The sequence below is a fragment of the Amphiura filiformis genome, chromosome 12 (genome assembly GCF_039555335.1).
Source record: "Amphiura filiformis chromosome 12, Afil_fr2py, whole genome shotgun sequence".
Taxonomy (NCBI): domain Eukaryota; kingdom Metazoa; phylum Echinodermata; class Ophiuroidea; order Amphilepidida; family Amphiuridae; genus Amphiura; species Amphiura filiformis.
Window position 1 is genome coordinate 59929307 of NC_092639.1, and position 17845 is coordinate 59947151.

Below are 17845 nucleotides of genomic sequence, written 5' to 3' on the forward strand. Positions count from 1 at the left end.
GTAATGAGAACGCATGTAATATCACACTTATGCAAATGAATATGGGATGATTCTTTAGCCCTAAATTTATAATTACATGAAAATTAATGGATTATCAAAAAAAATGCTTGATTTAATAAAAATACAACAAGAGTACACAAAGTTATGTTTTATTTTAGAAAAACAAGAATTTAAATATATAATATTCATGATGTAGGTTCAAAAAGGTCAAAGGTCTTCCTCATTGGGCAATCATCAAAAGGCAAGATTGTTTATCAAGGATCTCCCAACCAGCAGCTGCAAGTTTTAAGCCATTCTAAGTAAGTTCAAATTCACTGCAAATTTAAACATACTGCAAATCAACTTTTCATTAGTTTTGTTACAAAAAGCATAGAGTAAATGTTTGAGACAAAAGTTTTATTTCTCATACATCACAGAGTGATATTTAACTCAATTCATAAAACCAGTTAAACAATTATAAAACCAGTTAAACAATTATAATACCAGTTAAAAAATTCTCCTATACCAGAGAGTCTAATATTCCAAAAAAATGACAAAAGATTTGCTCTTTGAAATAGAGCAATTGAAAATTCTTTAGTATTTTTGGAACAGAAATATGGAATTATATCTGAATAAAATGTTTAATAATAGTATCTAAAAACCAAAACAAGTGCTCACTAAGAAACACAATACTTTTCAAATATGGACATCCATATTATCTTAATCCTTGGTTAAAATCTTGAAGCTCACACTAGCTGTAACTAGTTCTCTTATCATAAAAAACACAAAATAATTAATTTTTACCATTTCACTGAGAAACTTAAAACAGTTACAAATGATGAAATATGATATTGATTTTAGTAACACACACTTCAATTTGGCATGCTTACAAAATTACTACAGCTGAATTAGTACAATTGCTAGTAACACAAAAAAACATACTTTACTTTACAACAAAGCTTGTGAAAAAAAAGGACATGCATACAAAACAGAAAACTAGTGTGCTGATCTATTTCATAAGACAACATCGTAACAAGAGTCAAAATATAAACACAGCAAACCAGAGAGGTGTTAAGTTTTAGAAATTGATGCAAATACAATCACAACTTTATCTATTTCATTCCATGTTTAGCAGTGAACACATGCAAGATATATAGATATCAATAAGTTACCATGAGAGTGCATTAATCCCCTGAGCAATACCTGCCGATCTAACATTGCCCCTGATTGGTCAATTACATTATATCTTCACTTTAATCACCAATCAGAATGGAGCTTTGCAAATAATTCACCCCAATTTTTTTATGCGTGGTGAAATCATTCTAACAATATTGCTGATTGGTCCAATTGATAATGAAAACTTCTTTTTGGCCAATCGGCAGGTAGTTCTCATACGGTTAAAACAAGCATGCATGCAAAGTTGAGTAAAAGATGAAAGTGTGAGATCAGACTGGAATGAAGACAACTTATCGTGCAAACCATGATGGGTGCTCAAAATGATGACAGGACAGCTTGAAGTCGTATAATCATATCTTGTGTAGCACAAGGCAGGAACAACTCTCAGCAGGGTATGCATACAACCACAGAGCATGCTAATGGCGAAGATTAGGTTTAAACGCAGTTTCACTCATTCACTAATAAGCCATACAAAATGCAAGCTAGTATAAAAAACATTCTGTACATTTTTATTCCATTAGGATTTCATATGTTACTTCATAATATATACAGTTGTTTCCAAATATTGTTATTAATTTATATATGTACTTAATTCAATATTTAAAATGATAAATCTGTTTAAACATGACATAATTACAATTAACACAACAAGAATCCTCTATATTGTGTTTCTCTATCAGCATGTTTCTATTGGAGCAAAAAGCTGGTATATGCAGGCTATTGGATTAAAGAGAAAGTGAAATAAAACTGATCTCTTCTGGCATTTTGCTCGATTGTACCATCTCAAATTTCTATGGCATTTATCTTCCAAAATGTATAATATGCCAGAGGAAAAAGCTGCTTAACACAATAGAAACTGACATGGTTCCGCAATGGTGCCAGTAAGTGCTCAAGATCCATAGGTGCCCCTTCTGCTATAATTGCCTAACAGATGTCAGCAGTGTCAGGATTTCAAAGGTATTTAATCACAGTAGAAAACACCTCCAACAGCTATTTCCTAGTTTGTTTCTCATAATGGATAATACCGTCAGACCAATAGAAACATGCTGAATGTTACAACTACTTTAATAAGACTTGAGTTACAGCAAACTTCAGAAGGCCCTGCAATTACGTATGGAATGCTTAAAATGCATGGCACAAGGAGAAATCTGTGTAATGTACAGAACTGATGAAGGGATTCCTGAATGTCATAATATGCATCATTCGCTACTTGCATGGTTCCGCCATTATGCCCAATGTGTGGGGAGAGCCTCAAACTGGCAGCACACATAAAAGAAAGAATTACGTAACCTTACACAGAATGTTATGACTGGTTCAATTTCCATTCATGTATGCTGCCACTTCGAGGCTCTCCCCGCACATAGTGCATAATGTCGGAACCATGCAAGAAGCGAATACGCTTCTGTCTTGATTAGATTTGGCCATTAAATAAAATGCACTATTACAACTGGCATATCTTGTAGCGTTGACTATTTACAAAATTTTTAAAAATATTTTTTGTTATATACATATTGTGTAGCATATTTCCTAGTTTATAGAGTTTATATAAAGTAGGCACAACTTGACTAAACTAAACAAAACTTTTCAAAAGTTGCTGGAATATACCTGGAAAATATGTGCATTTACAAGATTTATTTCCTGTTTCAGCAAAGCTGTCACCACTGGCCTCACTTTCCATTTATGGGCACACAAGGGTAGATTTCCTGATCATGGTTGTGCACCTACACTTTGAACTTGCTTCCTTTGAATCTACATTTTGTGATTCACTTGCATGTTTTCAAAAAGATTCAAAAAACTCATCTGTTTAAGATTGCTTATGAAAATTGACTTCTACAAATATATGTGACTGCTTGTGTGTTAATATTTAATTGTTCAATGTTTGCGCCTCAGAACATGTTGTCTCGATAGATGGTGCATTATAAATGCATTATTATTATTATATGGTTAAAGCTGTTCAAACTCTCGCAAATTGAGTCCAAAAGGGGGTACGTTTTTGTTCAAAATCTTTTTTTGGGAAAAATTAGTGTTAAAATGTTCTTGTCTTGTTAGCATTTTTGCTGATATGGTGAAACTTGTATTGTGGGTGCTATGACAAATTTTGGTCATGCATATGTGTCTAGCATTATCCCGAATGAACTGAAGGGGAGGAGTCAGCTATGTCATGTATTCCATTCAAATGTATCCTACCTCTTTTGGCCACCGGTGTCAAACATACACATATCTACAAATACTACTTGATAGTTCACCATCCTGTTGTCAACATCTCTTGACCTTATTTCTGTATCATAATAGCTCATAATCATACTTTAAATACTTCAATTTTGTACAAATAATATATCCTTACACTGTCATTATTTTTTTGATTTTACAGTATGTTATTACACAGAGTATTTGATTATCAATTACAAATGTGAGATTATAATGTATCTGTATATTGACAACCATTTGTTTACAATTAAGCCACTAGAATAAAACAGAATTTTAAATAATTAGGCTACAATAGTAAATGCTGTAAATTTTTGATGAGAGTATATACTTCTGTGATGTTGACAAGGCAGAACAATCCATATGATGCTAAGTTCAGTGACTTGACAACAGCAAATCACATCAGCAGCCAATTAGAGACAATTACGTTTAACACAGTTAAACATGCGACGTACAGAGTAAAGTGCACTCTCGACAATGGTTTACAGCAATTGACTATAAAGTACAAAGCACAATTCTGCTTGACACTTATAAATGCAGTATTTTTAGACCTAGTACTGTTAAATCTTCAGTATTACTGTTTTGGTTTTTTATCAACCCCAGAATCAAAATGTCAAAGAAAATCCTTCAAATAATTCCTGTGCATTTGGACCCCTGATGTTGGCACACTGATATGCAAATCATTGCTGTGTACTTCATGGTATTGAAATAGGCAGTAACTATGTTCAATAACGATGTTTGACATCAGGTGATGACATCAGGGTCCAATTCTACAGGTTTATGGGATTTACCGAAAGATGAATTCCCTTTCTTGTAAAATACCAGTATTTCACCGATGGAAGTGATTCAGAAAGAATTATGCAGGTGGTAAAAACATGACATTAACCCATGTGGGCACAACTGGCCAAATTATCAGCCTCTAAAAACTATTTTGATTGGTTACAAAGAGGGACATATCATGAATTCAGCCAATCAGTGATATGGTAAGAATAGTCAGGAGAGCTGGCTGTGATTAAGCTTAAAATTGCTAAAATATCTAAAAGCTCTATTTTGATTGGTTACTCAGATAATTATATCACACAATTAACCAATTAGGAGCTTTGTAAGAAAGAAAGTAGTGCCCATGGGGTTAACATCACATCAATTTTGTATCCAGTTATCCAACTACATGAGTAACAGGATGCACAAAATACTATACATAATATTACATCCATATAAACATTATAAGGCATCAATATAGGCTTGCACAATAGCTCATTATCTACATTAAGAATTCCAAATGAATCAACACAGAGTGCCATTTCAGACTCGCATGTAATTGCATGCGTCCGATGCATTCAGTATGCATCCGGCAATCTCAAGTACGGCAACACAAGCATTTGTCACATGTGCATTCATTGGAAAAACTTCTTGTATACTATAATACCCTAATGATAACATGATAGAATTTCATCTTGTTTTTTATTTCTAGTTTGGAAGACATGTGCAAAAATGGCGGCTGCAGATCTAACTATTTTAACATATGACAACTGTGCAAGCGTCCAGATGATATTTAATGGAATACCTCATATTGAGGAATCTCTGTAAAATAGATTATCAAATATTGACAAAATTCTTTTCTGTTTATACTAACCCAAAGATATGGAAAGTGTACTAGGTGTACCTTGATAAATGCAGTTAAATTAGGAACAAGGGTGCAGATATATCATGCTTATTCTTTTGATACAAATTACATTGCTTAAGTAATTGCATACATGGTTAAGGTTCTATAATACAGAAAACAGTGAAATGAATAAAAACAACATATAACTTCAAATTCAACATGAGGAGATGCAAGCATTTTGTAAGTTTGAGTTGTAATGAATCCTTTTGATTTGTGCTCAAAACACAATGAAAACCTCTTTATGACCTTAACAGGAAGGGGCAATTTTTTGGGTTTTCAGTAGAAAATATTAACTCAGAAGTACAAAGTAAATAGACCTCAGAAAGTGGAGGTATGAGAATAATTATTTCAGTGCAATGTGTGTGTAAATGCTTCTTTGGCGCGCCAACTGCTGCGCGATTGGTACTTGCTGAGCGCACCACGCTCTTTATGCATCAACCCCGATGCCACATATTTACTTTGTACATCTGCGTTGACGGACTATAGAAAGTAAATAGCAATTAGTAGCAATTATGGAAATTCTGATAGAGATATGTTACATTTCATCATCTGCTGATGATTTAACACTATAACTACTGAAAACATTTTAGATGAGTAAATTAAAATTGTCATGTTGAAGTCAAAGTTACAGAGATATTCTAGGCCCTCATATGATGAGTTACTTACATGTATAATTGTATATGTAAATGCGATGGGTTAAAACTTTTGACGATTCAAAACTTGTCACACATACATTTGTTAACATACATAGGAGAAAGAAGTCATATCCATTGTCCTGTTTCATGCTAACTTTACCTTGAGTTTCATAGTGATATCAGCACGTTATCGCAGTTGTGCCACATGCATACCAACAAGCCACCATTGTGCTTGTGTGTAATGCCCTGTGAGATTTGATTTACTGAAACTACTGAATTTGAGCTACTGAAGTGTGATATAGCAGAAATAAATGTCTGCGCATAATTTGATACTATGAGCAGCAATACACACTTATGCACTAACATCACTACCGAACTCAAGATAAAACAAAGTGTATTTCATTTGAAGGTTATTAATTCTTTATGAAGTTTAAAATGGCATTCAGCAATGTTTAGCCTAAATGGGAAGGTGTGGGGAGGACAAATTATGTTTTATAGGAACTTGATACATGTATAAACATGTTCAAGCTTTCCTGAGTGAGGAAAAACAATACACCTCCAATCCCTGTGATAGCAATTGCAATTATTGTACCTGTTATTAGAATTAGTATCCTTATGATTTAGACTGTAATTTATAAAGTAAGGAAAGCGTGGAAGTGCTACCAACATGTTAAAATAACATTTAAAGTAGAACCCGAAGCTCTCCATTTTACAACAAACAAAGAAATTTCACAGAATTTCAAGTAGATATGGAAAATGGACTTTTGAAACAACATGCAAAATTTAAGCTTATTTGGGCCTAATTTCCAATGTAAATTCAACAGAATGCACAAATCGATTAAATATTTCCTGAAATTTACTTCAAATTTATCAATACTTGCCTTTAGGGGTCATATATATGCATTTTTTTATATGCATTAGCTTTTTTTTTTCAGCTAAACATCAGTGTTTTTTAATATGAAAAAATTGGATTTCCCTAGAGTGGGTAATTGTTATTTTTGGATAATTGTTATTTTTAGAAAAACAAAAAAAAAACCACAGAATTTAACATTTTACAAAACAGAGAATTTCAGACTCTAATTTAAACTTTTGATTCAACCATCCCCACAAAATTGCTGAATGCCCCTTCAAACCAAATTCCAATATAAGTACATGCATGCAAGGATATCACACATCATGTTAACAGTCTAGCCACATTGACACAACATTGATTATTTTTTGCAACTATCTACAAACATTGAATGATTATACATTGAACTTTAGCGGCAGCAGAGCAATAAATGCTGACATAACTCTAATGGTACATAATACAATTAGCTACATACATTATGCAAAATATTAAATACTAAAAAATACAAAGTAACTAACAAAGTGGTATAGTCACAGTGTTCAAATACCTATACTTATTTTCTTGATATTTATGTCATAAATATATCTTAATGTTCAAATCTTTTTTTTTCACCTATCAATGATTATCATAATGTTAAATACAGAAAATATATATTGGTAATAATTACAAAATAAACACACAATTGCACAGTATAATTATGATCTCATAGGTCAGATTTTGTGAACATCTATTTTAAGATATGACTAAATTGAGCTCTCCGCATCTCAGAAATCACTGATTAAGTTTTCAACAGACTGTTAGCGTTAATTTAGAAACATGAAAATTAAAAACATTTTGACATCTGTCTACAGTTTGATTGTTTGCTGCATATATGTTAAGTATACAACTTTTTCTTTTTTTTGCCTTTTTGGAAAAGCAGGATGTGATCAAGGATTTTAACTCCCTTCATAACATAATGCCCTGATCCGATCAATAGAAATGACATCAAAGGTTGAGGAAAGGACACACGCCCCTATCAGGTCATTATTGGAGCCCTCCTGATTGAAGCATTGAGGATAAACATCTCGATATACTTGTGTTGAATGATGGTTTAAATCTCTGTTTTGTCTCAATTCCCAAATAAGTCAATCACAATCAAATTTGCACTGTCATCAAATATAATGCATTTCTTTGTAATGAATTCACTGATCCAAAATTACAAATGTTGATATCTGTGAAATCAAAACAACCATGCTCATCACACAGACATCTGAAGTATGCCTTACAATCATGAGCATGTTGTTGTCACTCTTGCTATATACATGTCTTACCATCTGCTTCCTGGTTGGCAAGTGCTCAAATTTTACAAATGCTCAGTTCAATTCATTAAGAAGAATCATGAACTCTCACAAAGATTGCAGGGTAGCACTGGGAGAAATCTAAGGGGTTCGTCCACTGGATTCAAAGTTTGATGTCCAAAAAATAAAATTTTGTGGGCAGACAGAGTTCTCAACCCTCCCTGCTTCTTAATATTTTAAATACATGTACACTTTCTTTAGACTAAATGCACTTAAAAAAATTGCAGCCTCCAGGGACAAAAAAATGCATCTTGAATGCCAATGCATATGATCCAGTATGAACCTTGCCTGATTGACAGTAACCAAGCAAGATCTTTACATATACCGAAGCAGGCATGACTCTTGTTTCTGCTCATAATCTGCACCAAATATACACAGCTAGCATTTGAACAATGTGACTACACCTAGTTATAAGAACGCGTCATCCGACAGTGGTTTGGTATTTTCAATTACCTGTGTTCCGGTACCGTTGCTGATGGGTCATCGAGGACCGTATACCCGCCTCCTGGCTGAAGGTTGGCGTTTGTACAACCCAAACGGGAGCTGCGGAGACTCGTTTGATTTGGGTGGTGGTGGATTGATCAACTTGGCTCTTCTTAGATCTTGTCAAGTAAGATAATATGGATGAAAATGTTATTTACAGAAATACATGGTAAGACTGACAAAAACAAATGCTGTTTTTATCTGATGCTACATGTAATTTTTGCTTGATTTGCATCAGTTAGTTTGGGTGCTTAACACGTTGTAATGTGCCAGCCCTAGTCGCAATGTTGCGATTCGTGCTCAGGACGATGGAGGCAATCTTGGACATGCGGACAAGGAAAACATCATAACATTTACTCCAATTATATTTCAATGGTTATATCTCATAGTTTTGAAATCCACCCAAACCTGTTTTAAGCTACTTGAACACAAAACTAGTTACATTTATAGGATTTCATTGATCTTTTCCCCTCATAACATGTGTGATATTATGCCTAATTTTGTCTATTGAATTTAAACAGAAGATTCAATCTGTAATGCAAACTATTCACATTGGTTGCTGTATCACCCCATTAAAAACAGTTTGCTCTTTTATGCTGAAATTCCTTTCTTTCTTAGAAAAAAAAATGGCTCCATTTCAGCAATTCTTTCTGGTATATTTGAGTGCTTTATATGTGAAACAATTTTCTGTGGAGCATTCAATGAGAGGTAGAATCAAAGAGTACCAATGTTTGTGTGTGGCTCATGGAGGGCAAACTCCGGATTATTTTGCTATAGGCCCTACAATTTCAATTCAAAGTGCATGCAACACGTTGTGCTAAAAATACTGATCGCTAAACGCTGCATGTACAAACCTTTGCTCGATTTCGGTATCTTGCCGATAAATGCAGGAGATGCAAAAATAGTAGAGTGGCCACTTTCTGGCTACATAGGGTTCAGTGCAAAATTTTTGGACAAAGGTGCCAGCCGGTTTCGAATTAATCGTTAGAGTCTCCTTTATCTGTTTAATCCAGCTGGCATTTCTGAAAAGTGACGTGAACTGAGATATTTTGGTTAAAAAATGTGTTTTTTGTGACTTTTTTCAATTTTTACCAAAAATACCAAATCTAAAGGTAGCCATAATTTCAAAAGTTGCATTCCATGAGCAACAAACCAAGATGGCAGATTTACCCTAGCATTACACACAGGGCAAATTTGAGTCGGTACTCTTTGGGTCTAATCTCTTGTACAACATTTCAATTCACTGAGAGCTGTATTAAGTAGCATTCTACATGGACCTCTCACCTGCTAAGCATTCTTGTAGTGAGTCTATGACGTCATCATCTTTGTAACCAAAATCTTTCACCAACTGCTCCTGTAAATACCTCACCACTAACTCCATATCTTTCTTTAGTAGCATCCCTGCACATGATAAATAATAGATTCTCAAAGTAAGTAATTTCATACAGTTGCAAATTTGTATGATTTAGTAACGCTGTCCATGAAAATAAGATTTCTCATGTTTGTTTCCTCCTGTGTGTTCTTGTTGCATATGACACATATTTTGCAAAAGGAAAATGAGAAACCTAATTTTCCGGCAATGCAGGTTTTTGATCAATAATCCTGGTTTCTCTATTTGATAAACATAAGTTTCTCAATTTGAAAAGCAAAGTTTTTTGAAAAAACTTGCTTTCTCAACTAAGAAAAGCAGGTTTTTCAAAAACCTTGCTTATCAAATTTGAACAACTAGGCTTTTCGATTTAAAAAGCATGTTTATCGATTTGAAAAGTAAGGTTTTTAATAAACCTAGTTAATCGACCAAGAAATGTGTTTGTTTTAAAAGAAAAACCAATTTTTTCAAAAACCTAGAACATCAAATAAGATACACAAGGATTTTTTATTTGAAAAACAGGTTTATTGTTGTTAAAGCAACATTTTTGAAAAACTTGGTTTCTTGAGCGAAAAAACAGGGGTTTTTTTTGCGAATTAAACAAGTTTTCCCCTCTATTGTGCATTATACATGCCATACTTGACGTCATTTACAAACACACCCCTACTTGTAAAGACTGGCAAACAAGGACCTAGGATATATAATCCAGGACCTTAAACTGATCTAAACGAGGATATTTTTGCACCAAACGCAGACCTATGTGAAGCTTTACTGTCAATATAGACTTGGCCTACAAGCCTCTAAATGAGTGTGTTTTTGATGAAAGAGACACAAGACACGACACCCTCCACAAAAACATTACAATAGGTCTTACAATAATACATGTTTATACAGCTGCCTGTATCAGTAGTATAGTTGCTCAAACTCCAAATAATGTTTTTGTGGAGGGTGTCTGCATTTTATCTCTTTCGTCAGAAAAAATAATCATTTAGAGGCACATATCCTTGTGGATGGAATTCTGGTGCATGATACTGGAAAAAAGAAAACAAGGACATCTGCACTTGGTGTGTGTCCACAGTTATCAAAATATATGCAAATGTGTCCTCGATTGACAGTGATTACAAACGCACCCCCACACACTGTGATACCACCCACACAAAAACAAACACACACACTTACTTTTGTGCATTCTCATGAGGTTAAAAGCCATTGCTATGAGAATCTTGTCTCCTTCTAACATGTAGATATCCCAGAGACGTAACGTGAGTGGAAATGGCACCCTATCCAAGAAACACTGGAAGAACCATTTCATTGAGTACAGGCTTGTATGGATTTCTAACTTGTCCTGAAAATGAAAAAAAAAGTGACATATTAAATAATTCTGTGCATACATTTATGGTGGGTGGACTGATATCTAATATGGAGGCCTACCCCAATTTGGTTCTTCCATTTGAAACCCATACACCCCCATGGAAGCCATCTCCCACCCACACAAGTGGTATAGAATTCAAATGGAATCACCCATTCAGGTAACACCATTTGAAATTCATCACACTCCCTGTGTGTAAGATTAAGGTCACATCTTCCATAGAGAGTGTAATATAGAGAGTGTATGGAATAGCCCAATTGCTCCGGTTGTTTGGATATAGAAGCAAAATACAAAAGTATCACAATGGCCCCTAAAACAGTACAATGCTGTTGTCGATTACCACTTTGGTTTTTTGGACTCCATATAAAATAAGCTAATCTATATTTGTAATAACTGGCAATTTGTGTCAAACTTGGCCAAACATTTTGACTTTTGGTGTAGCGATGGGTCCACCTTCAGAAACCCAGTGACACCTACCTAACCAAACTTGACTGATTTGTCTTGTGAGGGAAAGCAACACGAATTAGAGAATAAACAATAGGAATGTTTATTTTGACTATCCTCTACCGTGTGATAGACGACAGGCAGGTCCAAAATTTTGAGTAGTGGATAAAAATATTGGACCTGCCTGTCGTCTATCATAGGTAGAGGATAGTCAAAATAAAAATTCCTATCGTTTATTCTCATTCTTAATCAGTTAAATATTATTTTAGTAACTGTAAACCATTTTTTTAAGCAAAAATTAAGTTACCATCATAAAAACTCCCCTTTTTCTAAAATGAACGAAACTTGTTTACAACTTCACATCTTTTGTTCCGCGTACTGCTAGCTCGTGCGAGTATTCCGCACTGCGTCTACGCATACAACTTTTTTAGCAATACATACGCGCACCTCTATGAGCGTGATACACGTTATCAACACTCATGATGATGTGGGGTCTTCTACAGCCTGATAGACGACACCCAAAATCATGCGATTATCCAATCAGATTATGTGTCTACATAATAGACCACTCCCACTGACTAAGAATGGATAAAGAGAGGATATGGTACTCTATTCCAAACAAGACAGTGTAACAGTGGATCATAAGTGCTGCCTACTTTAGTGTTCTCTATTTTGGGAATAGAAACAATCTGTAGATGACCTTTGACTAAATAGTCATGAAGATCCGCCTTGTCCTTAAGGGTCAGTGCATCCAATTATGGTGAAGAATCATCCACAATTTTGTGCACCTGTGTCATGCCCGTGTTGTGCATTAGGACATAGCTTGTTCATCACCAATCATCATAAATTATGAAATGCTAGCTTAAAGTGGTGTGACCCGATCGACAGCCTTATCTTCCATTTTTCTTCATCAAAACTGTTTGGTTAGCATCTTTTTCTCATTACTCCAGTAAAATTTAACACCTGAGGTATGTTTCTTTTTGATGCTGTGTGGATCAAAACCTTGAAAATCTGGAAAAAGTTTTTTGTGTCCAACACAAACTGACTCAGATTTTGGAAATTCCAGAAAACAGGTGTTTTTTTCAGAATTTTTGAATTCTGAAAAAAAAAAGTTTTTAAAAACAATTCACACATCTAAACTGTTTTAAAACATAAATGAAGCGGTACAGTAGAACAATATTCCAAGTTTTCTTACAACTGCAACAGGGAAGTTTGTAAATGTGTTTTGGCTATGAAATTAAACAAATATCTGACTGACTGACCCTAGAAGGACATGCAAACATATAATGAATAATAGAGTTATCATAATATTATTATCATGCACCTTTGCCCGCTATAGTTATGGTTTAATTGTACATAAGGTTATTTCTGTTTAAATACTGATCCATATCAGAATAGCCAATTTTATATCAGACAAGCGATCAGTATGGTATAAATTTGCCAGCCACAACAAAGTGTTCATTTAAAAATGTGTGCCAAGCATTAAAGATGGCTGCATCATTTGTACGGGCTGCCGAGGATGAGCTCTCTTGTCCAATATGTTGTGAACTATTTGTGAACCAAAATACACCAATGACTTTGCCTGCTTGTGGTCATGTCTGCTGTGAGGTCTGTCTCAACAAAATGGTGTCTGGGAAGGCTGCAAAAACATGTCCAAAGTGTCAGAAGACAATCATCATTCCTAAAGGTGGAATTGCATCATTTCCAACTAATGTCAGATTAAAGAATCTTGCAGAAATGCGTCAGAATGTGAGTGAAACCAGTAAAAGTAAACCGATGTGTCGTGATCACAAGGAGCAAGAGATTCTACATTATTGTACTACTTGTAATGTGTCGGTACATGTAAACTCTGCCTGGCTCAGAAAAAACATAAAAAACATAAAACTAAACAATTACACAAAATCTACAAACAGCAGACGGCGCCAATGATGTCTACCATAGAAAAGGCTAACGTGAGTATCAAACACGCTGAGGACGCCCTGCAAAGACTCAAAACAGCTCAAACTCAAGGTTCTAATGAGATAGCAGAAAAGCAAATTGATGAATGCACTACAAAACTTATGAATATGATTTATGATCAGAGTCAAGAACTGAAAAACAAGTATCAAAGAGCGCATCAGATAAACTCAGCACAACTTGAACAAAAAATAGGCAGAATCCAGCAGGTAATAAAAACAGCCAAACATCAAAAGCAAGCTTGTGTTAATGCATTGGAACATACCCCAGAACATGAGTATGTTATTCAACACGCTGATCTGACTGAGGATATGAACAAAATCAAGTTGAAAGAGCAAATTTTGCAAAATACCACGACAACAGTCACGTTTGTGCCCAATATGACTTCAACAATTGGTAGTGTTATTTATCCGACATTAGACAAACCGAGGCAGATCAAACTGATCCAAACACTGAATGGGTTTATCGGTGCACAGGATGTTGCATGCTCTTCTACAGGATTATTAGCTGTATGTGACTGTGAGGGTAAGAAAGTGATTGTTTACCACCATGTACACAGAAAGTATGAACAGAAGCTGAGCTTCGATATGGCACCAGACAGAGGGCGCCCCACAGATAATGAATATAAACCAGGTGGTATCGCTATCCATGCTGATGGAAGATTTTTGGTAGCTAGATGTATATGGATTGAAGTATACTCACAAGAGGGAAAGTATTTGACAAAAATTGAAACGGGACTATCACAAGGCACAATGCTAAATGTGTATAATGTCAGAACCACCTCAGATGGGAGGATGTTAGTCGGCGACACTTCCAGATCTGTCATAACAGAACATGATGCTACGGGTAATATTATAAGAACAATGGCAACAATTACACGCCCATGGTATGCGACTCTGATCAATGATACCCATATTGCTATGAGTGATTTTTTGGCTGGTAAGGTGAGTGTGATGGATATGGAAAGTGAACAAGAGATTCTGAGCATCACTGGTCTTGGATGCGTGACTGGTATTAGCTATGATGAGCAAACCAAGTGTCTGTTCGTAGCAAGGAGTGAACCGTTAGATGAGCAGCCTGGATATGTACAACTTGACACTGGTGCAATTGAGCAGTACAGCTTCACCACAGGCAAGTTAGTGGCGTGTTTAGAAGGTCTGATGAACAACCCTAGGGGAATGTCAATGACAAATGATGGAAAGTTAGTTGTGACAAATGCGAAAACGGTTAGAATCTATGAATTAAAGTAAATATTCTACCAATCACTCTCTGCTATTTTTATAGCAAAAGTTTAACACTAAAAATGCTTGAAGATAATTGGAAATAGATGTGCAGCTACCCAGAGAGAGAATGTTACTTCATAATATCTTCCAAGGAGCGTTATTATATAACTGAAGACCGAATTGAAAAGACTAGTTTGCGTATGACGTATGTCAACCAGACCAAAAATGCCGTACTGCGCAGGTCAGCAACTAATCACGTCGCGCCTCTGCCCTGACGTCAGACGCAAACTAGTCTTTTTAATTCGGTCTTCAATTATATCCCTGGAGCTATACATTTTAAATGACAAAAGACAGCTTTTGCAAATACGACTTTCTTGCACTCACATGGCGAGTTATCATAATACTACAGCATGTATCAAAATGATTGTGATACCCATCGGTTTCCAGTAGGCCTGGCATTTTTGGGTAATTTTGTGCCCGGGTACCCGCCGCATTTTTCGGGCGGGTAGCCGGGTACCCGAAATTGCAAAAAACAAACAAAGAATCAATTTTTTTTTAATTTTTTTTTTTTTTTGGTTTTGTAGTGTCCCTGGACCTAGACCTAAATGCTAGGATCATTCATGGTTGACCTAACAAACAAAAAAAACCAAACAATTTTGCACGATGTTTTGTGTTTTTAATATGAAAATTGATACTTTGGTTTTTTTTTAAATTTCGGGCACCCAGGCAGGGTATTTCCTGCCAGAGTAATGTAATCTCGGGCGGGTACCCGCGAGCCCGCCCGAAAATGCCAGCCTTAGTTTCCAGTGATTATGGGCAAGACTACCACATCAAAATACATCATAGGACTAGAGCTATCATATTTATACATGACTGTTATAAAATGTCACAAAACTTTTAAGTCCTGGGCTTTCAAGAGGATCCAATGTTGCACATACATGTACATGTAAGAAGCAGGCTTATCAATAAACACCAAAAACTGATGGGTACCAATCATTTTGATACAGCCTGTATTATCATGTACCTTTGCCCGCTGTATTTATTACATGTAAATAGAATTTATTTCTGTTTGAATATTGATCCCTATCATTGATAAATAGCAAAAATTAAATCAACAAGCGAGTGTGGTATAAATTTGCCAGCCAAAACAAAGTGTTCATTTACAAGTGTGATATTCAACATGGCGACGTCCACAGGCTGCCGAGGATGAGCTCACTTGTCCAATATGTTGTGAACTATTTGTGAACCCAAATACACCAAGGACTTTTCCTGCTTGTGATCATGCCTGCTGTGAGGTCTGTCTCAACAAAATGGTGTCTGGGAAGGCTGCAAAAACATGTCCAAAGTGTCAGAAAGCAATCATCTTTCCTAAGGGTGGAGTTACATCATTTCTAACTAATGTCAGATTACAAAATCTTGCAGAAATGCAGCAGAACGTTAGTGAGACTAGTTCTGTACGTGTTAAAACTACAAGTAAACCAATGTGTCCTGATCACATGGAACAGGAGATTCAACATTATTGTGTTACTTGTAATATGTCAGTATGTAAACTCTGCCTGGCTCAGAAAAAACATAAAAAACATAAAACTAAAGAATTATACAAAATCTACAAACGGCAGATGACACAAATGCATTCTACCATAGAAAAGGCGAACGTGAGTATCAAACACGCTGAGGATGCCCTGCAAAGACTCAAAACAGCTCAAATGCAAGGTTCTACTGAGATAGCAGAAAAACAAATTGATGAATGCACTACAAAACTTATGAATATGATTTATGATCAGAGTCAAGAACTGAAAAACCAGTATCAAAGAGCGCATCAGATAAACTCAGCACAACTTGAACAAAATATAGGCAGAATCGAGCAGGTAATAAAAACAGCCAAACATCAAAAGCAAGCTTGTGTTAATGCACTGGAACATACCCCAGAACATGAGTATGTTATTCAACACACTGTTCTGACTGAGGATATGAACAAAATCAAGTTGGAAGAGCAAATTTTGCAAAATACCACGACAACAGTCACGTTTGTGCCCAATATGACTTCAACAATTGGGAGTGTTATTTATCCCACATTAGACAAACCGAGGCAGATCAAACTGATCCAAACACTGAATGGGTTTATCGGTGCACAGGATGTTGCGTGCTCTTCTACAAGATTATTAGCTGTATGTGACTGCGAGGGTCAGAAAGTGATCGTTTACCACGATGTACACGGAAAGTATGAACAGAAGCTGAGCTTCGATATGGCACCAGACAGAGGGCGCCCCACAGATAATGAATATAAACCAAGTGGTATCGCTATCCATCCGGATGGAAGATTTCTGATAGCTAGTGGTATATGGATTGAAGTATACTCACAAGAGGGAAAGTATTTGACAAAAATTGAAACAGGACTATCACGAGGCACAATGCTAAATGTGTATAATGTCAGAACCACCTCAGATGGGAGGATGTTAGTCGGCGACACTACCAGATCTGTCATAACAGAACATGATGCTACGGGTAATATTATAAGAACAATGGCAACAATTACACGCCCATGGTATGCCACTCTGATCAATGATACTCATATTGCTATGAGTGATTTTTTGGCTGCTAAGGCGAGTGTGATGGATATGGAAAGTGAACAAGAGATTCTGAGCATCTCTGATCTTGGATGCGTGACTGGTATTTGCTATGATGAGCAAACCGAGTGTCTGTTGGTAGCAAGGAGTGAACCGTTAGATGAGCAGCCTGGATATGTACAACTTGACACTGGTGTAATTGAGCAGTACAGCTACACCACAGGCAAGTTAGTGGTGAGTTTAGAAGGTCTGATGAACAACCCTAGGGGAATGTCAATGACAAATGATGGAAAGTTAGTTGTGACAAATGCGAAAACGGTTAGAATCTATGAATTGAAGTAAATATTCTACCAATCACTCTCTGTTATTTTTATAGCAAAAGTTTAACACAAAAAATTCTTGAAGATAATTTGAAATAGATGTGCAGCTACCCGCAGAGAAAATGTTACCTCATAATAGCTTCCTAGGAGTGTTATTATATAATTGAAGACCGAATTAAAAAGACTAGCTTGCGTATGACGTATGTCAACCAGACCAAAAGTGCCGTACTGCGCAGGTCAGCAACTAATCACGTCGCGCATCTGCCCTG

The 17845-nt window shown here is 35.7% G+C and overlaps 1 protein-coding gene across 1 annotated transcript in view; it reads right to left on the reverse strand.

Annotated features, from left to right (window-relative positions):
* LOC140166510 (uncharacterized) overlaps positions 1 to 17845 on the reverse strand; it is a 127636-nt gene that overhangs the window by 3469 nt on the left and 106322 nt on the right. The window contains 3 exon segments of the mRNA XM_072189990.1: positions 8299 to 8447; positions 9613 to 9729; positions 10877 to 11042. Coding sequence (XP_072046091.1) covers positions 8299 to 8447; positions 9613 to 9729; positions 10877 to 11042 — 432 coding nt within the window.